Source organism: Mus caroli, unplaced genomic scaffold, assembly GCF_978045245.1.
Source record: "Mus caroli unplaced genomic scaffold, Mus_caroli_1 scaffold_5, whole genome shotgun sequence".
NCBI classification, from domain to species: Eukaryota; Metazoa; Chordata; class Mammalia; order Rodentia; family Muridae; genus Mus; species Mus caroli.
Window position 1 is genome coordinate 36,329,429 of NW_028227260.1, and position 22,525 is coordinate 36,351,953.

The following is a 22,525-nucleotide window of genomic DNA, read 5'->3' on the forward strand; positions in this document are numbered from 1 at the left end:
TCCACTGCATCTAGAGAGTCTTCTGTTTTTCAGACATACCAGGGACAAGCTTACATGGGCTATTTTGTTTGGACATAAGGGAAAGTTCAGTAAGTAAAACCTTTAAAATATGGGTTAAATGTGAGGATAAAAAGGAGTAAAGAAGTGATCAAGGGGAGGAACCTGAGTCGGGAGTGAGGCGTGGGGGAGCCAGAAGTCCATACATAGAAGAAGGCCTGTAGTTGATCTTTTGTCTGGTCTTTGTGTCTTTGAGCCCCATTTCAAACCAGTTAGTTCCCCTTCCAGAGGTAACCCTAACTGCTCTCAAGGGTTTAGGGGCATCCATCTTGCCTAACTGCTTCAAGCTAACAAAACAAGCGATACAAAAGAAGGCAGAAGGTAGAGTGCCTCAAACGAGGGCCAAGCCAAGGGGCTACTAGAAAAAAGCAACAGGAGCAGGCAAGATGGCTCAGCAGGTAAGAGCACTGACTGCTCTTCTAAAGGTCCTCAGTTCAAATCCCAGCAATCACATGGTGGCTCACAACCACCTGTAATGGGATCTGACGCCCTCTTCTCGTATGTCTGAAGACGCCTACAGTGTACTTATGTATAATAATAAATAAATCTTCAAAAAAAAAGAAAGAAAGAAAATAGCAAGTCTTGTAGAAAACATTAAAACTCAAAGTCAATGAGGAAAAATTTACAACAAAATTAAAATAAATTTTGTTGAGTGATGTGATGTGCAATTGTAAAACTGGCTTGAGTGTGTACCATGAATTCTCTAGAGGGATAAGGCAATTAGCTGTCAGACTCCTACCTAAGGAACAAGCACCTGCAAGTTTTGTAAAGGAAGTCAAGTAGATTCTGCATCTTATTGACAATTCAAAAGAGAAAGAAGATCATTTTTGAGCCATTTTTTTTTTAGGAGCAACTACCAATGCTTCAAAGACATGGCTTAGATATCGTGAGTAACTTTCCAAAGCTGTAAGTTTGATGACAGAGTATCTGGCAGCCTCATTTAGTCAAGGAATGTGGGTGGATAGTGCATGGGGCCTGGAGTTAGCTTTTGCTAAGCAGAAAAAAAGGAAATCCAGGGTAAAAGGCATGCCCAATTAAACTAACATTTAAGTCTATATCAGTAGGGTGATATGCTTAGGTATAAGGTTCCCCTGTTCACAGCATCTCATGTGTCAGTTTGTACAAACATGGTGTCAGGCTCACTTTGCTATTATATTATTATTATTATTATTATTATTATCATTATTATCATTACTATTGAGACAAGATTTTATTTTGTCGCCCAGGCTGGCCGCAAACTCACAGGAAATCAACTCTCTGCCTCCAGAGTGCGGAGATTAAAGTCCCACTACGTACGTGTATGTACCTATGTACGTAGGTTTCAACCTAAGTAAATAGTAATGACGACCCACTCCGTGCAGCCAGGGGGCTCTTGACATAACAGGGGTGACAAACGTAAAAGAGGCCTGAGCCAAATCTCTATATCTGTGTCTGAATTTTGAGTTTACGTACGCAGCACGCAATGATCACGTGAGCCTCCGTTATTTACTCCGTCACGTTGCCACGTGACGCTGGCGTTTGAAGAGTGCACGAGGAACGTCTCAGTTTCCTGGAGACTAGACAGAGCGAGCGAGCAGCCGTTCCGTGTAGTCGTTGGGGTAATGTGGTCCTCTCCAAATGAGAATCTGCAAGGCAGGTAGGGTGCCAAAGTAGTTTTTATTACTCTTATACCCATCTCTGAAGAGTAAGTACCAAGCTGCAGCCATTAGTTATACTGATGGCGGCGGCATATCTGGGGAAGAGCGTATCTTTAGAGCTGTGATTCCTTCTGGCTCGGCTCTGTCTAAAGTCCTTGGACTTTTCTATCTCGCCCGTGGTAGGGTAGGGGGATTTATGTTAGAAGACCTAGATGGTTCTACAGATTTGCTCAGAGGTGGCCCGCTGAGATGCTGAGGTGAGGGGTCTCCATGGAGGCCAAGGGACATTTTATTAATGTGGCTGACTTTTTTCACGAATGATAGGGAAACCCTGTGTGCAGAGAGTGGGTTGTGGTCATCGGCCATCTAGTTTTGTGGTGGTGAGACTGAGGGTGAGGTCAAGGAAGGATACCGCGACACCAGAGGCAAGAGGCGGGAAATGGCGGGAAAGCAGCGAGAGTCCACCACAGAAAAGCAGCAGAGGGGACCAAAAGTGGTGACAGTGGCCGGTTGGCAAAATGCCTGGGATCCACCGCCTCCGAGTTTGAAAGTTACTAGTGGGAAAAGCCCAAAAGTAGGCAAAGCAGCAAAGTAGACTTCTGAGGGTGACAGAGCCACATCGAGGTGGCCACGCTTCTAAGCGGGAAAGCAAAGACCGCCTAAAGGCGAAGCGGGTCACCTCAGGGAGGCAAGGCGTGGGGAGTCACAGTGGGGAGACGAAGTAGTGGAGGAGTACGGTACCAAGAACCACGGTGGGAAGGCGAAGCGGCGGGTGGAAGGGGCAAAATGGCCGAGGAGGGGACGGGCGGGGGAGCCTGAGCGCCACGGGAAAGCCACAGTTTAGAGGTGAAGTGACCTGGGTAGCCAGGTACCAAGGTGGGTACCATAGTGAGGAGACAACATAGCCACAGGGAATCCACAGTTGGGGAGATGAGCTGTCGCTACGGGGTGGGACACGCGGGGTGTGGGCGGCCTTAGTAGGGGAGTTGTTGACTAGATAAGAATGCCTTGGTGGGGATGCAAAATGGTGCTGCCTGGAGCCGCCAAGGGGCGGGGGCGGGGGGACTGACTCTGGCGGGGGGTGGGGGGAGGCCTAACGGCGCATGCGCAGGAGACGTGTTTCCCCTCCCCCCCCCCCCCCCCGCACGTGGCTGCTGGCTTCCAGAAAGTCCAGGGCTAGGGATGTGAAGCGTCGTCATAGGCGGGGCGGGGCGGAGCGGAGCGGAGGTCCTGCCAGGAAGCCTTGGCCCAGAAAGCAGCCGAAGGCAAGCTGAATTTCAAACTTTAACAGTTTTCTCAAGGGCTTGAGTCATCAGGGCAATGTCTTCCTAGCTGAAACCTCATCTTTTCCTTATTGCCCTTTGGTTTATTGTCTGCTTAGCTTTTGAGTTTTAAAAATTAACCTTAAAAATTTAGGGTTCCTCTTAGGACATTTTTATTAACTCCTGATTACTTTCTCGTGTCCCCACTTTAGTCCCTTCTTCTGGTCCCTGCCTTGACTTGTAAGAGAAAACACGCGAAAATCATCGTGCCCCTGTTATCTTTTCTTTTTCTCCTCCTTTTAGTCCTCTTCCCTCAGTTTCTCTGCATTCCTTTCATTTGTGTGCATGCATATACGCATGCGTGTGTTTTAATGTATATTTTGATTAAAAGAAAATGCTCTATTTGTCTTTCTGACTTTGGCTTATTTTGCTCATCTTTGTTAGGGTTTATTTTGGGTTTTTGATCAAAGTTTTTTAGTGTAGCCTGACTACCCCTCGATCTATCTCTGTAAACCAGGCTGGCCTCAAAATCCCAGGGATCTATTTGCCTGCCCCTGTCTCCAAAGTGCTCAGCTTATTAAATATAGTTCCTATGGACACGATCTTATTTTCTGCCTTTTTAAAAAATCATTTAAAAGAGAAGAGGAAGGGAGACATTGAAAAGCATTGGAAATGTGAATGTAGCCATGGGGTAAACTTATTTACACCATGTAGAGTTTATTTCTGAATATTTAGTTAAAATTCAGTTGGTTTTCAAAGTGTCTATGGAGCAATCTCGTTAAATTGGGGAAATCCAACTATTTTACACTCTTTGTGCTTCCCCCAATTTTCTAGCCACCACTTATTTCATTCCCTCTTTAATATATTCTCATAACTTTATGTATAAATGGTATAATTTTTAAGTATACTAAATAAAATTATAAGTGAGATGATTTAGAATAGTAGTGACTGAGTAGATGAATCATAGCGATAGTGTCACGGGGATTCGAACTAGTTAAATGGATTGAGGTTGGATGTGGTTGATGGCTCGTGCCTGTAATTTCAACCAAGAGTGTTGTTGGCAATTTAAGATGAGGCTGGTGCATATAGTGAATTCCATGCCAACCAGGGTTAAATAGTGAGAGAACCTGTCTAAAATATAAAATAAGAAATGAATATTGTATAAAGCATATAAAATATTTAGTGTGTGCTATTTTATTAGTATGCAGCTTAAATAAATCAGTTTCATTGTGCTCTTTTCTCAGGTCTTCCACGTTTGTTCAGAAGAACACTAATTCTGAGACATATAAACAACGATATGTCTTACCATACAAGAGATCTGAGAGATTCTATCATTCAGGTAAAAGTATATTCCTATTATAACAATTTATAAATTGTTAGTAATATAGAATGTGATAAAGGAGTATTTCCTCAAATGTATGTGTATTTAGTGTTGTTGATACAGTATAGTGGTTTTCAAAAACATTAAATTTCATTTTACTTGGTCTTATTCTTTCAGCTAAAAATTCATTAAATCAACAGAAAACAGTTATTTTTAATTAAAATTTTATCATATGATCAAAGTACTATTAGCAATGTCTTGTTTATTATATTTGTTTCATTTGATAAAGATATAATTCCATAATTTCTCCTTCTGTCCTCTCCATCCAACGCTACCCATGTCCTTCTCCTCCCTCTCATATCCAGTTTTCTAAAATTAATGTTGTATAAATGCATATAAGTATCTGACCACTCACTAAGTCTGTTTACTGATACATGCCTGTATATGCTTATTGAAGCTGAGCATTTGGTAGTGCATGACCATTTAGGGGGCTCATCCTTAGTGAAGACTAATTCCTCCTTTCTAGGCAGTCTTTAATTTACTATAGCTCTTCATCTAGGAGTATAGTCCCATGAAATTTCCCCATGCTTCTTATCCTGTCAGCTGATGATGTCACGGTTCATGTCTTTTTTTTTTTTTCAATAGACCTGAGATTTTTGAGATATCACAGGTGTGGCCTCCCTGCCATATCTAGAAATCACAATTGTGCAGCAGACTTAGTGAGCCCCCGGTTTTTCCAATCTTTCTGTTCCCTCTTCTGAAATGTTCTCTGAGCCGAAAAGTATAGGAATTGTGTTTCAGGTGTATCAGCTAGGACTAGCTTCCCTACAGTCAGTTGTTTTCTCGGCTGTATTTTGACCAGTTCTGGCTTTCTGGAATGGTCTCTGTCTGAGCAGCCCTTAAGTTCAATTAGACAACTTGATGTTTACCGCCAAGTATAAGTGTTACTATTGCATCTTTAAGGATAGCCATGCTGCTCGTTGGTACAGTTCTTGGGCATTACAACTGGATAGGACTATTAATTGCTTTTCTCCTTGGCAGCTTTCCTAAAACTTTCCAGCACTATCATTTCAGTAGCCTTTAAATCAGTAAGTCAAGAAATATGATCTTTTTGAGTAATGATGTTCCCTTGCTTTTTCATGTTTCTTGTGTGTTGTGCTTTATATATCTGTTAGCATGGCTATCTCTTCTGCTTTCATTTGAGTTAAGGGAAATTGGAAGACTATAAGAGAAGCTGGGTTAAAAAGAGAAAAAAAGAAAGAAGGGAGGAAGGAAGGAAGGAAGGAAGGAAGGAAGGAAGGAAGGAAGGAAGGAAAGAAAGAAGGAAAGAGAGAGAGAGAGAAAGAAAGAAAGAAAGAAAGAAAGAAAGAAAGAAAGAAAGAAAAGAAGGAGAAAGAGAGAAGAGAAAATATCAGTAAAAGGATAAGAAAACATTGACTGAACATATGATAAAGAAAAACAAGTAAACAAAATTAGATGCTAGACAAATAAAACAGACCACTGTAAAAGCTTTTAAAACTTATGTCAAAATAATGCTTTGGGATGACACTTTTTTGTTCGCATCCCCTACCAACTGAGGGGGTGGGGGGCTCTCTCCTCTCTCCTCTATAAGATTCAGGATATCTGGCCTTATGTTGAGGTACTTGATCCATTTAGGGCTGAATATTGTTGAGTGATGAGTATGGATCTGTTGGCATTCTTTTACACAGAACCATCCGATTTGACCAGCACCTTTTCTTAGAGATGCTATCTTTTTTCCAGTGTGCATTTCTGGTTAATTTTTCAAAAGTCAGGTGTCCATAGGTTTGTGGACTTATGTCTGAGTCTTCAGATCAATTCGATTGATCAACATTGTCTGTTTTTATGCCAATACCTTGCTGTTTTTATTGCTATAGGTCTGTAGTACAGTTTTGGTGATGGTGATGACGCCATAAGTTCAGAAGTGTTTTAGCTATCCTGGGTATTTATGTTTCCATGTGAAGCTCAAAACTGTTCTTTCAGTTTCTGTGAAGGTTGTGTTTAAATTTTGATGTGGATTGTGTTGAGTCAGTGTATTGACATTGGCTATGGGCTTGCTGTAAATCACCCTTTTTATGTTTAGGTGTGTCTCTTCTACCCCTAGTCTGTCCAGGACTTTTATCATGCAGGGGTGTTGGGCCTTTCTACATCTAATGAGATGATCCTGTGGTTCTTGCTTTTCAGCCTGTTTGATGTGGTAGATTGCATTTATCTTTACATGTGTTGAACAATCCCTGAATCATGGTGGATGATCTTTTTGCAAGTATTTTATTGAGACCTTTTTTCTTCTATATTCATAAGGGAAATTGATCTACAGTTTACTTTCCTTTTTAATCTTTGTGTGATTTGGGTATTGGCATAATTGTGTCTTGTGAAAAGAATTAGGCAGTGTTCCTTCTGCTTCTGTTTTCGGAATGATTTGAGGAGTGTTAGCTTTAAGTCCTCCTTGAAGGTCTGGTTGAAATCTGTGATGAATCCTTCAGTCCTTGAGCTGTTTTGTTTTTTTTTTTCTTTGTGGGAGGAGGGGTTGTGAGAATTTTAATTTTTGTTCTATTTCACTGAAGAACATGGAGTTTGTTTAAGTTTCATATCTGAACTTGATATAACTTTGGTAAGTTGTATATGTGGAGAAATTTATCCATTTCTTTTAGATTTTCTAGTTTGTTGGAGTACTGATTTTTAAAATATGTCCTTTAAATATTTCTCTGGATTTTCTTGCTGTGATGTGCCAATTTCCATCTCTAATTTTATTGGTAGCTGTAGGTTGCCTTGTAAGGGGGTCTTGTGCAGGTTGGCGAGTGACAGAGAGAGATTAAGGTGAACTAGGAAAAAGAAAAGGTGCTGAGAGATGCTTTAGGAAAGTAATGGAATCCTGTTCATATGTAGTGGTGGAGCCCACAGGGAATTGGAGCTGTAGTGGGAAGAGAGGATCCTTCAAGTGGGTTATGGGAAGGCAAAGAATTATCTGGAGAGGCAGGGATAAAAGTGTTAGGGGAACCCTTGGTCTAAACCAAGAGTGGGGGTCTCTAGTCAGTGGAATTGAAGTAGGTGGAGGCACAACTGTAACCAAGCTGTTACTGGGCTGAGGGTGAGAATGGAGAAATCATAATGGAGGAAAGGAAGGATAGTGTGAGTCACCTACATGCGTCCATGCCATTATGGCCACTGGAGGTCCCAGGCAGTGTTTCTAAGGGTCTGCCACTGACACAAAAGGATGAAAAGAAGGAGCAAAGCTTTTTGAGGTTCAGTGTAGTCCACAGGAACTAGAGGTGGTTGGGAAGACAGGCCATTCAAGCACTCTGCTGCTGCAGGGCTGGACATTAAACAGGAATTGTAATTGCAAACAGCTGGGTGGGGTGGCTTCTTTTACAAACTCTAGCATCTTTACATGGTCAACTTGGTTCTGCCATGCTGGGACTGGCCCTTACATAAAACCCTAAGCAAGCTTTCCTGTCATGTTTCCAGTAGGTCAGTTTCTGCTCCCCATCATGCCAGTGGATGTTGTAGAACAGATAGTTGAGGCGATCTTTTTACTTTATGGTACAATACTATTCTTATACCTCAGTATGGAAGTCTTAGCTTCATAAGAAATGTTATGGTCATTGACCAACAATAGATTCTAAGTTAGTTGGCTTGATATTGCATTTCATTTATAAGAGCTGGGCATACTTATCTTTGATCAGTCAGGAGGCCTCTCTTTTTTTTTTCTGTGGGGCTCCTTGGACTTGGGGGAGAGCAGTTACAGATAATTCTTTTATTTTTTAGTGCATCTTTTTGTGTTTTTAAACTAAAAGCAGGCACTATGGTATCTCACATGATTAAATATCTTTTCTGGTAGTTTTGTGCCTTGACATTTGTTCAACTCAGTGTGTATTGTGAATTATCACTGTAAGATTACTCAAAGTTGTCGTCTTCCTCTGCCTACCAAAGTATTTGTTTTCCTTAAGAGTAGAACAAATCAGTCTTTGATGGTCTCAGCTCAACATACTGCTGCCTTAGCATTCTAGGCATTGAGATTATAGGGGCCCTTTCCAGATCAAACTGACTCCTAAAAGAAAAAAAGAATAATCAGCCCTAGTTCCTGAATTTTACTTAATGCAGAACCTGGCATTGGAGGAAGGTGGGCAAATTGTGGAAAGTAGTGGAGCTTTTTTAGTCAAAGGGAAAACATTTTCATCTTGCTGTTGATGAGAAATTGTTCCTATGATACTAAACATTGTGATGTATCTGCAAACTTGTATTGTTCCTAATTTCAGAATACAAAATGAATTATAACGATGGTTTTCAAGGAAGAAAGAGAGGTGCGAATTATATCTGGAGTCAATTTGACAGAAGGAACAATCATTTTGATCATTCTGGGTATGTGCTCCCACCTTCAAAATTTCATGATCACTCCAAAGTAACACAGTAAGTGTCCAAGTAGCTCTCAACTGGCAGGTAGCAGCCCTAGGACTGTGTATCTCTTTCACTCTCTCTGGTCTTCATTCACTGGGAAACTGAAGAGTAAATAGAGATTTGTAGCCATAGTGTTACTGCGGGGACAATGCATGAAATAATTTCTTAGTATTTATAGCCATTTTTGCTTCTCTCTCTTTCCTAGTGCTCCATATGCCATGGGAATGAAAAGAAGAAGAGAAAGATGCAGTTATGATGACCAATATTTTCTTAATGTGTGGGATGATAGAGAAACTGAGGAGAGCGAAACTGATCTGGATGCTGAAAATGGACCTGAGGAGAAATGGTACAAAGTCACAGTGAGTATCCTAACAAGGTTTGCATTAGCTAGACTATTATGGCTCCTAAAAGAAGGAAGATTGTATTGATAACAACATATCAGTCACCTGAAGAAATGCTATTGCCTGGAGAAAGAATGAATCTAGGACAGGATATCTGATATGCCACCGCTATGAAAGTATTGTTCGGCCCCCAGGTTGAGAGCCCCTAGGCTAGAAGCTCTGTGTTTAGCACAAAAACAAAGAACCATGTCAGCGGTCCCTTTAGAAGTTCTTTAAAGCTAGGTAGAACACTAGGTAGAGTGTCCAAGAAAGATTACTTGGTAGTTAAGTCTGTTCTCCATTCTGATTCCAAGGTGTCTCTCATCTCTCCTATTCTTCATTTGCAAATGTAGATTCCAAGTGGAAGAAAGTATGAGAAGACATGGCTAATGAGGTCAATCCAGAACTTCTGTAGTGAGCCCTTCATCCCTGTTGATGTAAGAAGGCTGGAGAAGCCAGGGAAACACAAGGGAACAGAGGAGAGAGGTCTGGCTCAGCAGGAGCTGGCTGCTGGCTGCTGAGTTCTAACATATTTGTTTTTTCTTTCCCTTTCTTTGCCTGTAGTTCCACTATGACAAAACCCAGGCCCGGTTCTTTGTTCAGAATGCTAAGACTGCCTCTGCATTGAAGGATGTCAGCTACAGGATTTGTGATGAAACAAACAGAAAAGTGTGTGCTAATAACATTCTCTCTACCTAGTCCTGGAATGGGTGGTGATTGGCTAAGGACTGAGCATCACTTTTGAAATTTGAGATCATAGTATTTCTCCTCCTCTCCTTCTTACAGATAGCGATCTTTGTCAGTCCTTCTGTTGTGCCCTATTCTGTGCAAAACAAGTTTACATCAGAACAAATGGAGTACATAAGGGTAATGTAGACTCAAGACATGCTGAGTGTCCACTTCCCAGACCCACCTCCTTTTCCTCTCACTCTCTGACATTCAGGACACTATGAACCCCAGAGCCTTTGAGCCATTCTGTCCACCTCTGTCTCTGCAGGAATCTATGATGAACCGGTATGACTCCTCCCAGAAAGCTCTGGACCTCGAAAAGTTCCGATTTGACCAGGGTATGGGTGACTAAAGTAATTTTTGGTCTTGTGAGGGTAGATGTATCTAAGAGGAAAACATAGGGAGAGTAACTTGGGAAGGATGTCTGTACCAGTGCTGGTCCAAATGGACCCTGACAGCCTTCTACTTCCTTTTGTTCCACTTTCTGAAGACTTAATGGACAAGGATATTGACATGATGCTGAATCGAAGAAGCTGCATGGTTGCCACACTACAGATCATTCAAAGTGATTTCCCTGAAGTAAGGCCATAGAATCTGCACATTTCAAGTAGAGGGTTAGAAGGCATGGGATGAAGGGGAAAATGTCACCAAGGCACCAGAATAGTAATCATATCTCGACCTCTTCCTCTCTGAAAGCTGTTGTCCTTGAACTTGAAAAACAACAAACTGTACCAGCTGGATGGGCTGTCTGACATGACAGAGAAGGCCCCTCACGTTAAGATTCTGAACCTCTCCCGAAATAAAGTGAGAAATGAGAAGGGAGCACTGTGAGTTGGGCTGATCATGGGTAGTGGTGTACACCAGGGCGATGGTAAGATGCAGGCAGAGAGCCTGGGGGTGGGGAGGCTGCAACTACTTCACCCCAAGGTTTCTTGCCTTGAGACAGCTTTACCAATTCTTTCCCATCTTTATCAGCTGAAGTCATTCACGGAATTGGAGAAGGTGAAAGAACTGAAGCTGGAAGAGCTGTGGCTGGAAGGGAACCCCTTCTGCAACTGCTTCTCAGATCATTCTGAGTATATAAGGTACACAATAGCTGCCAAGTCCTTTTCCCCTTCATTGTCAGTATCTTGGTTTTTCTTTCTCATTGCTGTGATTAAATCAACTGCCAAAAGCTACTTATGAGACAAACAGGTTATTTGGCCTGCAGGTTCAGGTTACAGTTCATCATTGCTTTGAAGTTAAGGTGGGAGGAACTTGAAGCAACTGTTCACATCACATCCACAGTCAAAAGCCGAAGGCAGTGAATTGATGGATGCATACTAGTGCTCGGCTCACTATTTCGTTCACCCAGTCCAAAGCCTAGTAAATGAAATGGTGCCACCTATGTTCTTGGTGGCTCTTCCCACATAAACCCAATTAAGGAATGCCCTCAAAGGCATGCCATAGGCCAGCCTAGTCTAGACAGTTTTTCACTGAGTACTCGGGTGCTTTTACTTTAGGTCAAGTCCAAAATCAAAACTCCACAGGCACCGTTATCCACTGATAGCTTGAGCTACTCTTTTTTTTTTTCCTCTTAAATTCTGTTTAGCATTCTTTTTTCTTTTGTTTATTTTATTTTTATTTTTATTTTTTATTAGATATTTTCTTTATTTACATTTCCAATGCTATCCCAAAAGTCCCCCATACCCTCCCCCCCACTCCCCTACCCACCCACTCCCACTTCTTGGCCCTGGCGTTCCCCTGTACTGGTGCATATAAAGTTTGCAAGACCAAGGGGCCTCTCTTCCCAGTGATGGCCGACTAGGCCATCTTCTGCTACATATGCAGCTAGAGACAAGAGTTCTGGGGGGTACTGGTTAGTTCATAATGTTGTTCTACCTATAGGGTTGCAGACCCCTTCAGCTCCTTGGGTACTTTCTCTAGCTCCTCCATTGGGGGCCCTGTGATCCCTCCAATAGATGACTGTGAGCATCCACTTCTGTGTTTGCTAGGCCCCAGCACAGTCTCACAAGAGACAGCTATATCAGGGTCCTTTCAGCAAAATCTTGCTGGTATATATGCAATAGTGACTGCATTTGGTGGCTGATTGTGGGATGGACCACCGGGTCCTACCTAGCATACAGCCTAAGACAAGCTACTTGACTCCTAGAATAAGACTTCCATTCAGGTAGGCACAGGTGCACAGGAGAGAGTGAAGTGACCGCAAAGAATGGCCACAAGCTCTTTATCCTGTTTTGAGCTTGGTCACTTGCCTTTCACATATTCTCCTGAGGAATAACTTCTGCCCCTAAGAAGGCTCATTATTCAAGACTGAGGTCAGCAGAGGAAAAACATGCGCCTACATTTACTGGACCCAGTACTGTAAAGTCCTTACTTTGCATCCCAGGACTGGCTCGAGGCTGGTGGGAAAAATGATTGCTGAAGAGGAGCCCTTTAATTCCTCTATTAACCATAACCCCTGACCTCTAGCACCAGGCCAGACAGATCATCTCCCATTCTCTTGGTGTGGTTTCCTCTTCTATTTTGCCTCTATCTTCTTAAGTTTCCCTTATATCCCCCTTACCTTACTTTATTTAACTCCATCTCTGTTGCCACAACCCCAACTTCCTGTTTCTTGAGTCCTCAGCCTGCCTTGCCTCATTCCCTGTCCCAGAATCCTGTAAAATCCTGGAAACCTAACAAGGTGGCAAAGCCCTGGGCTTTCTACCCAGTACCTTGCTCCCTGCAGATCCTTCTATGGGTACTCTGAGGAAAGGAATACAGGCAAAGAATACATAGGCTCCCAATGTAGCTCCTTCTGTCCCTGGAGAAGTGGCCAGTGCAGTGTGGGTGGGATGTACTCAGGGGGGAGAAGAGGGAGGAGAGCAATAAACAGTCCCCAAAGAAATAAAAGCTAGCCAAACTTGAACTGCAACTCACATGTTTTGGCTTTTTTTTTTTTTTTTTTTTTTTGACAGTACTATTCACGACCTATTCCCCAAGCTGTTGCGTCTGGTAAGTTTCTGCCTCCAACAGTGTCTTCACTCACAAATGACTTCCACACCTGTCCTAAAAGTGGTTTTCATGTACATTACATGTTTGCATCAGACCATTGTCCATTTTAGATTATGTGGATTCCTGAAAAACACATCAATATTCTCCTTAGAAAAATATCCACACACACAACACACAATCCCACAGTCCCATCAAACAGCCTCACTATATCACCCCTGGAATTTCCAGGGTCAATTAAAACCCTGCTTCTGACCCTTTATTTTTCCTTGGGTCTCTGGATCCCCTTAGTCAGCCAGTGCCATCTCTTTTACCTGTGCACTGCTCTAACCTCCTCTTCCTTTCCCCAGGATGGCGAGGACATAATAGTACCAACAAGAAGTCTTCAGAATGGCAAGGACTTAATAGTACCAACAGGAAAGCCTCAGGATGGCAAGGACCTAATAGTACCAACAGGAAAGCCTCAGGATGGCAAGGACCTAATAGTACCAACAGGAAAGCCTCAGGACAGCAAGGACCTAATAGTACCAACAGGAAAGCCTCAGGATGGCAAGGACCTAATAGTACCAACAGGAAAGCCTCAGGATGGCAAGGACCTAATAGTACCAACAGGAAAGCCTCAGGATGGCAAGGACCTAATAGTACCAACAAGAATGGACATCGAGGTCCCTCAACCATGCAAGGTGAGAAAGGACCAAGAAGGATGTGTGGTATTCCAAAAGACACTTTGTTAGATATATAGTCTGAAATGACTTTCTGTTTCAGGAAAGCTGTAACAAATCTGAAGTCATAAAAAATCTAGTTCTACAATTTCTGAAAGAGTAAGTACCCCTGGAACTACAAGAAATGTGGAGGAAGCTGAGCCAAGGTGAACTACCTAATCACATTTTGCCCATAGCTGATTTCATGTCTCTTAGGGTTCAGACCACAGAGATAACCTCTTCTATATTTTCTGCTCCTTACTTCTCCTAGGTACTACTTGTTTTATGACAATGGAGATCGACTTCGTCTTCTCGATGCTTACCATGACCAGGCCTGCTTCTCCTTGTCAGTTCCTTTTGATGTCAGTGACCCAGACCTGTGAGTATCACAGCTCAAGCTCTGTTCTGGAGCAGTGTGCCTCTCCTTAGAAAGTGCCTGTATTGAATAGAGCATGCTGTTCTCTTCCTCTTTTCTCCAAGGAACAACTTGGAAGAATATTTCAAATACAACAGAGATCTAAAGAGGCAGCAAGACTCAAGTAAGTGTGATGGAGAGGACTGGGCAGGGTAAGGGAGTGAAGGACACAATTTTCAGTGTCAATGGCTAGGTTGTATCATGCTTGTGACCTTTACCTCTTCACTCCTCTATAGACATGCGACTGCAGTTGCTGAAGCACACAAAACATGATATCGTGAACTCTCTTAGCTTGTTACCCAAAACTCAGCATGATCTTTGCTCTTTCTTGGTGGACTTGTTTCTCCACACGGTGAGTGTCTGGTTCTTCTGTAGGTCATACCCAGAAATCTGGACGTATGTAGGATCCTGTGCTCATGGCTCTTACCATCTTCCTTTTCAGGAAATGATGCTCTGTTTTTCTGTGAATGGACTATTCATGGAAGGTGGGTATCTGTAGAATTTCCTTTCTAGGTCCCCTGGTGCTTCCTCCACTAGATGGGTACCTCTGAGCAATTGGCCAGTTTCTCATTCCGTACCTTTCCTTCTTGTCCTCCTCTATGTTCTACTGCCCACAAACCATCCTAATCTAACTTGTCCATGCCTTTTTACCGAATTGCTCACAGGTAAGGGACCCAGTCTAAGGGGTTTGTTGCTTCTCATCCTAGCTCCATACTCTGTAGCTTTGGGCCAGTTTCATAAAATCTCCAGTTCTCTATTTGTAAAATGTGACTAATTAAACTTATATATGTGACAAATGTGAAAAAGACCAATCAAACACTGGAAGTGATTTATCCCAGGCTTCAAAATGTTGAAAGGAACACATCAAATGGCAATGAATTGCTCTCCCCATTCATGCCATACCCTCCTGACTCCAGGCCAATAACTGACTGGTTCTGACCCCTTCAGCATAAAACCCTGAATTGAGAATACTATTTGCATATGTAAATAAGGTGCTATCCTAAGAAAACATTATTGTTTCTTGTCCTTGAAGTGGAAGGAAAATTTCGAGGCTGCATCCGTGCCTTCACGAGGATCTTCATTGCTATCCCTTGCAGCGATTCAAGGTCTGCGTTGTGTTGCTTCTGAAATTCCTGCACATGCCCAAAGCCAGCAGTGAGACACTATGATAATCCAGTTCTCAGGATATTTTCAATATTCTAGAAGGCCAACAGATAGAGCCAACAATTAAGCTTTGTGTTTGAGAGTGTGGACTTTGGGATCAGGATACTAGGTTCCTTCCTGATAGAATATTTACATGTTGTGTCATTGGCCAAGATGTGGGACTTAGCTCTGATTCAGGGTCTTCCTTTGCTGTGCAGGGTAAATACATTGGGGTAAAATTCAAAACTCTAATCAAGTTGGTCTTTAAGAGGTTGAACTTTATATGGGATGGGTAGAAAGAGCCAAACAAGGATGTTGGGAGCCAGGCACAGATGGAATGTGGAAACCATCTGGTTAGTGATTGGCAGTTAATATAGGATTGCCATTGATAATGTAGGCTTATCCATTTCTTAACTTGCCTTAGAGTGCACTCTTCTTTCAGAATTTGCATCATAAACGATGAGCTGATTGTGAGGAATGCCAGTCCCAAAGAGATACAAAAGGCCTTCACGTCATTGCCTGTACCTGACACATCATTCAAGCCTTTACTCTCTGAAGAACAGCAGGAAATGGTGAAGTCTTTCTCTGTGCAATCTGGAATGAAACTTGACTGGTCTCAGAAGTGAGTATGGGGTTTGCAAAGAAATGGGTGGGGTGAGAGATCAAGCAAATAATGGTGCTTTGCAGGCAATTTGAAAAGTAATTGTGATATTTTACTTCCCCTCCCCAAAATAAATTTAGGAATGTGTGTCCTAATCTATACTGATATTTTAAAGGGATTTTGAAACACCACACCATCCATGTGGCATATCTTATATATGGAAAATCATGAGGAATAAACTAAGAAATGACTAGAAGTGAAAAACAAACACAAAATGTTTTTTTAATATAAGATTAATAATGCAATAATTATTTGCATTTCTGTATATTAAATATACCAAAACTACATTAAGAAAACAGTTTCATTTATAGAAGCATAAAGAGGAACAAGTACTAAGAAACTATAAGGGAGAGCAGGGGAATATAACAGATGAACAAAGTCTTCCCACCAGTATCTACTCACATTAACATGCTGAGTAGTATTCCCGCACCAACTGACCAGGATAAGAACTTGGAATGTCAGGTGGAAAACCACCATGTCTGCATCCTATAAGACAGAAAATGAAGAGCCTATGTGTCTTCATTACTGTTCTATTGCTATAAGGAGATATCATAACCAAGGCAAGTCTTAGTAAACATTTAATTGGGGTCTTGCTTACACTTTTCAAAGCTTATCCCATGATGATCATCATGACAGAAAGCAGACAGGCATGGGGCTGGAGCAGTTGCTAAGAGCTTTATATCCTGATCTGTGGGTTACAGAGAGAGACTTTTGAAGCTCACTCCCAGTGACATACCTCCTCTTAAATGGCCACACCTCCTACCTTCTCAAACAGTTCCACTCCCAGGGTGACTAAACATCAAAATGTATGAGTATATGGAAGTCATTTTCACTCAAACCACCATACCATGTCATATATGCTATCCATAGAACTACTTCACACTTGAGAAAAGGACCAGAGCTGAGATTTGAAAACCAATACCAGGCACTCCTCAGTAACACTGAAAGCTTCTTAGAGCCCCTACACCCTTAACACCATGCAAATAACTCATGACTGAACAAAAGGATCTGTATTAGTACAGGAGTAAAGAGGACAGCTACTATCACCCCTCCTCCATTGTGCAGTAATCAGTATAGGACAACTTCTAGATAATATATATATATATATCGCTTCAAGTAAGCTCAATGATCATAAAGTCAGAACTATTTCAAGAGTCTTACGAGAAACTTGACAAATGTTTAGGTTTTGATCATGTTTGCCTCTGTTTGCTAAGTACCTTCAGTTAAATTTACAATATGATAGATGGCATAAACTGGAGGCTAAAGCATGCAGAAGCATTAGTAAGCATGAAAAATAGAGCTTGGGAAAAAGTGAAGAATGGAGAGAGTTATGGGAACTCTGAGACAGTACTAAAGAGCAGAGATTTGAGTTATTGGTATTCAGGAAGGCATTTTCTCAACCTCCAAAGGAGTAGAAAGCTTATAAATAATAATAATGGAAAACTTCCTAAGTCTAGAGGAAGATATGAATATCCAGACACATGAAAATTAAGGGTCACAAAAAATCAAGGGTCACTATCCTAGTTTGTTTTCCTACTGTTGTGATAAATTCCATTGCCAAAAACAGTATAGGGAGGAAATGGCTTGTGTGGCTTGCACCTTACAGTCAGTCACCATGGAAACACAAAGCAGCAACATGAAGGCAGGGACTCAATCAGAGACCATAGAGAAATGCCGCTTACTGTTTTGCTCCCTACTTATCCTGCCTTCTTGTACAACTCTGGACCACCCATACAGGGCTAGGATTGCCCATACTGGGCTAACCCTTGCTACATCTATTAAAATCAAGAAAACATCACATAAACATACCTATAGGGCAGTCTTATGTAAGCAGTTCCCAAATTAGGGTTTCTTCTTCCAAGGTGCATCTAGTTCACAAGTGAGATTAATGATTATAATCACTGAACTTAACTGAGCAATTCTATCCTGAGATAATTTACAATGAATCTGTCGCAGTTATATGATAGATTCTTGTGAACTAGACACACCTTGGAAGAAGAAACCCCAGCTATGGAACTGATGACAGAGAAAAGTAATGATACTACCAAAGTCCAACTTGGTAACAGTTCTTTTAACATTACTTAAACAGGAACGTAGATGAAGAGCTGGTTAACAGCATAAATGACTCAAAGATAGTGGCATGGCCAAAACCCACGCCAGCATAGATGACAGTTCACAAAAGCAGGAAACCTAGAGTGCATTCCACAATCTGAAAGCAGCTCAAGAAGCTGAAAAGCATCCTTTGTTACACTGAGCTTCTAAGCAGCTTAGTTCATCTCTGCTTCTTCCAGACTACTTGGCTAGTCTGAGTGACTTCTAGGCAGCTCAGCTTGTCTCAGAGTGCCTTTTAACAGTCCTTACTGCTTATATAGAGTTGCTTCTCCACCCACTCACCACTCCTTCCTCACTCCTCTAGCATCCCCCTATGCTGGGCCATCAAGCCTCCCTACTCTCCCATTGATGCCAGTCAGATAAGGCCAACCTCTGCTATATATGTATCTGGAGTCCTGGCTCCCTCCATGCATACTCTTTGGTTGGTGGTTTAGACCCTGGGAGCTCTGGGTGGTCCAGTTAATTGATACTGTTCTTATGCGGTTGCAAACCCCTTCACCTCTTTCAGTACCTCCCCTAGCTCTTCCACTGCGGTCCCTGGGCACAGTCTGATGGTTGGCTGTAAGTATCTGCATCTATTTTGGTCAGGTGCTCTTAGGGAACAGCCATACCAGGCTCCTGTCAGCAAGTGCTTCATAGCATCAGCAATAAGTGAAAGTTTGGTGTCTACAGATAGAATGAATCCCTAGGTAGGTGGTCTCTGGATGGCCTTTCCTTCAGTCTCTGCTCTACTCTTTGTCCCTGTATTTTCTATAGACAGGAACAGTTTTGGGTTAAACATTTTGAGATGAGTGGGTGGCCCTATCTAGGGGCCATGTCTATCTACTGGAGGTGGTCTCTACAGGTTGTATCTCCCCTTTATTGGATATTTCTGCTAAAGTCATTGCCATTGGCTCCTGGGAGCCTCTCACTTCCCTGGAGTCTGGGACTTTCAGTGGCTATCCCAGTTCCTCATCCCCCTCTGCTACATGTTTCTATTCAATTTCCTGATCCTCTGTATGTCTATTCTTTCCAATACCTGTTCCTGCCCCCCTTTTCTTCCCTCCTTCTTCTCTTTTCCTCCCTGGTCCCTCCCTCCCTCTACCTCCTGTGATTATTTTGTTTCATGTTCTATGAAGGATTGAATATTTCTTATTTTGAGAACTTTCTATTCAGTCCCAAAGCAAATTTTTACTGCGATTGAGTTGTTTCCTTGATGTTCATGCTTTTTGGTTTTTGTTTTGTTTTGTTCTAGTATATTTTTTATACTAATCCTCTGTCAGATATATAGATGACACATATTTTCTCCTTTTCTTTGGGCTGCCTCTTCACTCAGTTGGGTTTCCTTCCTCTACAGAAACTTTGTAGGAAATCTTACAAAGTTCCATTTGTTAATTGTTGGTTTTGCTATCTGGAGTCCCATTCAGAAAGTTCTTATCCATACCTGTATCCTGTAGTATGCTCATGTTTTTTCCCCTGGAAGTTTGAGGATTTCAGGTTATATGTTGAGGTTCTTCATCCATTTGGAGTTGCTTTTTGTGCAGAGTGAGAGAAGAATATAGTTTCACTCTCCTGTAAGTGGATATCCAGTCTTTCTGGATTTTAACTATATGTTGAAGAAAACTTTCTTTTCTCCATCTGTATTTGTTTACCTTTGGCAAACATTCGGTGTCTGTAGTTGCATGTAGTTATATCTGGGCTTATTCTATTATATTGATCTATTCTATTGATCTTTTTGTCTGTCTTTGTGCCAATCCTCTGATGTTCTTATTACTGGGTTGTTTTTTTTTTTCTATAACTTGAAGTCAAGTGTGGTAATGCCTCCAGCAGTATTCTTACTGCTCAGAACTGCTTTGGCTAGACAGGGGCTTTTGTATTTTCATATGACTTTTGGATAGCTTTTCTTGTTTCTGTGAAGAATCAAGTTGCAAGTTTTACTGTGATTGTATTGACTTGGTAGATCATTTTGTAGAATACATGATTCACAATACTTTTTTTTCTGATTTGTAAATATAGGCCTTTCCACCTTCTAGTTTCTTCTACTATCTTTGTACAGAGTTCTTAAGTTTTCATCTCACATGTATTTCACTTCCTTGGTTAGGTACATTACAAGTTAATTTTGAGTCTGTTGCTAATGGAATTATTCCCATGATTTCTTTCTCAGTCTTAATGTCATTGGTATGCTAGAAGGCTAAGAATTTTGTAAGAGTGCTGCTTTGGTATCTTGCCTCTTTCCTGAAGGTATTTGTTGATTCTAAGAATTTTTCATGGTTGAATCATTAGTGTGTTCCCTTAGGTATAGAATCATATCATCTACAAATAAAAAGACACTTTTCCCCTTTCCTTCCCTAATTGCATCCCTTTACCTCTTTCTCTTATTAAAGTTCTAGATAAGGTTTCAAGAACTGTGTTGAAAAGAGGTGGAAAGAGTAGACACCCTTGTCTTCTCCCACTGATCTTAGTGCCTTGAATTTTTCACTGTTTAGCATAATGTTATCTATAAGGTTATTGTTTAAAACTTTTTCCATGCTGATATATGCCCCCTTAGTTCCTACTCTGATTAGGGCATTTATCAGGAAGCAGTGTGGGACTTTGTCAAAGGTGCTTTCTGTATCTATTCAGTTGATCATGTTCTTTCTGTCTCCCTAGGTGCCTTCAAGATAACGAGTGGGACTACACCAAAGCTGGTGAGGCCTTCACTGCTCTCCAGGTGATGTCTGAGAATCTAGTAGTAAAATATGGATGTTTCTATGCTTTCAACAAATGGAGATCAAATTCGGGGCTCTTCTAACATTTTAACTCTTTCCCTGCAGAATGAGGGCAAGATCCCAAAGGAATTCTTCAAATAAAAGGATACTAAAGATGTCCTATGGATAGAGTGTTCCTCCTCATCCACATTATTTCCCTTTATAAGGCCTTTCCCACACCTGGGAATAGAGAGAGGCCTGTCTGACCAAGAAGCAAAAGTTAACATGTAGACCAAGTAATATAACCCCCCTCTCCACATTGGCAGGTTTTCTGTCTCCCTCCAAAGTTGTTTGTGATTTCATAATAAAGAGTTTCTTTACCTTGCTTATTATGTCTTGAATTGCTTTTCTCCTGCTTAAGCCAAGAGCCAGAGGTACCAGGACCAACAGGACCTTTGTTTCCAAACTTCTACTGCTTTAACCTCTGGCTGGCCCCAAACAGATTGGTAAGGATTGCTTCGGTAGATACATTGTAAATAAATCCTCATGCAAAGGGTAAGAGCTACTTGCAGTGATGAGCTCTCCCGATGCTTCCTACTGTTTTTCTGCCTAACACTCTGTAAAGAGCTGTACAAAAAGTAGTATAAAAAAAACATTAGACCATGCTGGAGATCAGGAGAGTCAGCCTGTCTGTGGACACATTGTTCACAGGAAAGATGCAGGGTGCTCCATCACTATGGTTTTGAAGGAGGGCCTTCAGGCACAGTTGTCACTAACAAAACAATAGAGCACAGTCTTACTTTTTGGACAGTTCTATGGGACCTTTCTCAGAGAGGCAATTAGAAATCTCCAATTCTAGGCAAATGTTAAAAAATGAGGAATCTACAAAGTTTGTTTCCTGTCTCATGGATTTCCTCTTTTGTAATGTTTACACTAGACAATAAATGGGCACACGTTATGAAATTCAACTAAGAGTGATACAGAGTTTTGTAATTATAGGTCCTTAAATTGGGGCCTGCAGTCCTACACATTAAGTTACCCTTGGCCTTCACTGTGTTTGCTGTAATTGCCTACTATTTAACACTTGCAGTATTTCATGTGCATCGACAGCACTATATGATGGAGCATGGATTTCAATAAAGTATGAACTAAGGAGATAGTTTTCATGGCATAAAAGAATAATGCCTACTTTGTTCTTTTTAAGATAAAAGCACAAATATTTACTTAATATGAATTTTCAGGATAGAATAGAATTTTATAGAGGTTCACGCTAACTTTGTTCTTACATGTAAGAACTCAGACACAAGTTTCTGTAAGTCAGTTCTCAGTCATAACATGGAGGAAACAGGGCCCTGATGCACATTTGTTAGTCTCCTTATAAGAAATGGAGACGACCCCCACATGCGGTTGAGCATTCACATCGTTGGGCTTAACTCAGAGTCTCTGAGCTGCTGGATGTCTCTTCTGAACAGTGACCATGGAATTCATGGCGTGGCCTAACCAGTCCATCTGTCTATAATCACAATGATCCTAGACAGCTCAGACAGTACTACTTTCTGCCAATTCCCACAGTTCCTTACCCTCTTTCTAGTTCGAGGCCAGCCTGGTCTACAAAGTGAGTTCCAGGACAGCCAGAGCTATACAGAGAAACCCTGTCTCGAAAAACCAAAAAAAAAGAAAAAAAAGAAAAACCAAAAAAAAAAAAAAGAGAGAAATCTTTATATACACCACTCTTTTTTCTTTATTTTTATTTTATGAATATGGATGTTTTGGTTACATGTGTGCCTATGTACAGCATCTATGAAATGCTCAGTGAAGCCCAAAGAGAGCATAGGTTACTGTGGTATGAGAGTTACACATGGTTGGTACCCACTATGTGGATACTGGGAATTGAACCCAGGTCCTCTGTAAGATCAACAAGTGTTTTAACAGCTGAGCCAGCTCTCCAGCCATGTACATTATTTTTAAACACATCAATCATCATACATATTTCTTAGTGTTATATGAAATATTTTTATCATATACATACATTTA

General features: G+C 41.5%; 1 protein-coding gene across 1 annotated transcript; it reads left to right on the top strand.

Moving 5' to 3' along the window:
• The first annotated feature begins 1,636 nt into the window (after nt 1-1,636).
• On the top strand, nt 1,637-20,824 carry LOC110286383 (nuclear RNA export factor 2-like). Its single transcript, XM_085837606.1, has 22 exons — nt 1,637-1,693; nt 4,201-4,295; nt 8,552-8,654; nt 8,896-9,049; nt 9,424-9,507; nt 9,635-9,739; nt 9,857-9,937; nt 10,068-10,137; nt 10,290-10,378; nt 10,496-10,603; nt 10,775-10,884; nt 12,760-12,796; nt 13,144-13,476; nt 13,559-13,614; nt 13,766-13,873; nt 13,975-14,033; nt 14,146-14,261; nt 14,352-14,394; nt 14,943-15,015; nt 15,495-15,674; nt 20,454-20,514; nt 20,618-20,824. The coding sequence occupies exons 1-22, from the start codon at nt 1,659-1,661 to the stop codon at nt 20,651-20,653; spliced, it is 2,136 nt and encodes a 711-aa protein (XP_085693732.1). The 5' UTR covers nt 1,637-1,658; the 3' UTR covers nt 20,654-20,824.
• Nucleotides 20,825-22,525: the final 1,701 nt, after the last annotated feature.

What these genes read in the sequence shown, in the direction of transcription:
- LOC110286383 (XM_085837606.1), top strand. Translation starts at nt 1,659, where the DNA reads ATGTGGTCCTCTCCAAATGAGAATCTGCAAGGCAG. An exon ending in AGCCCTTCATCCCTGTTGAT is followed by an intron (nt 9,508 to 9,634) that starts GTAAGAAGGCTG and finishes CTTTGCCTGTAG; the next exon opens with TTCCACTATGACAAAACCCA. An exon ending in GATGTCAGTGACCCAGACCT is followed by an intron (nt 13,874 to 13,974) that starts GTGAGTATCACA and finishes CTTTTCTCCAAG; the next exon opens with GAACAACTTGGAAGAATATT.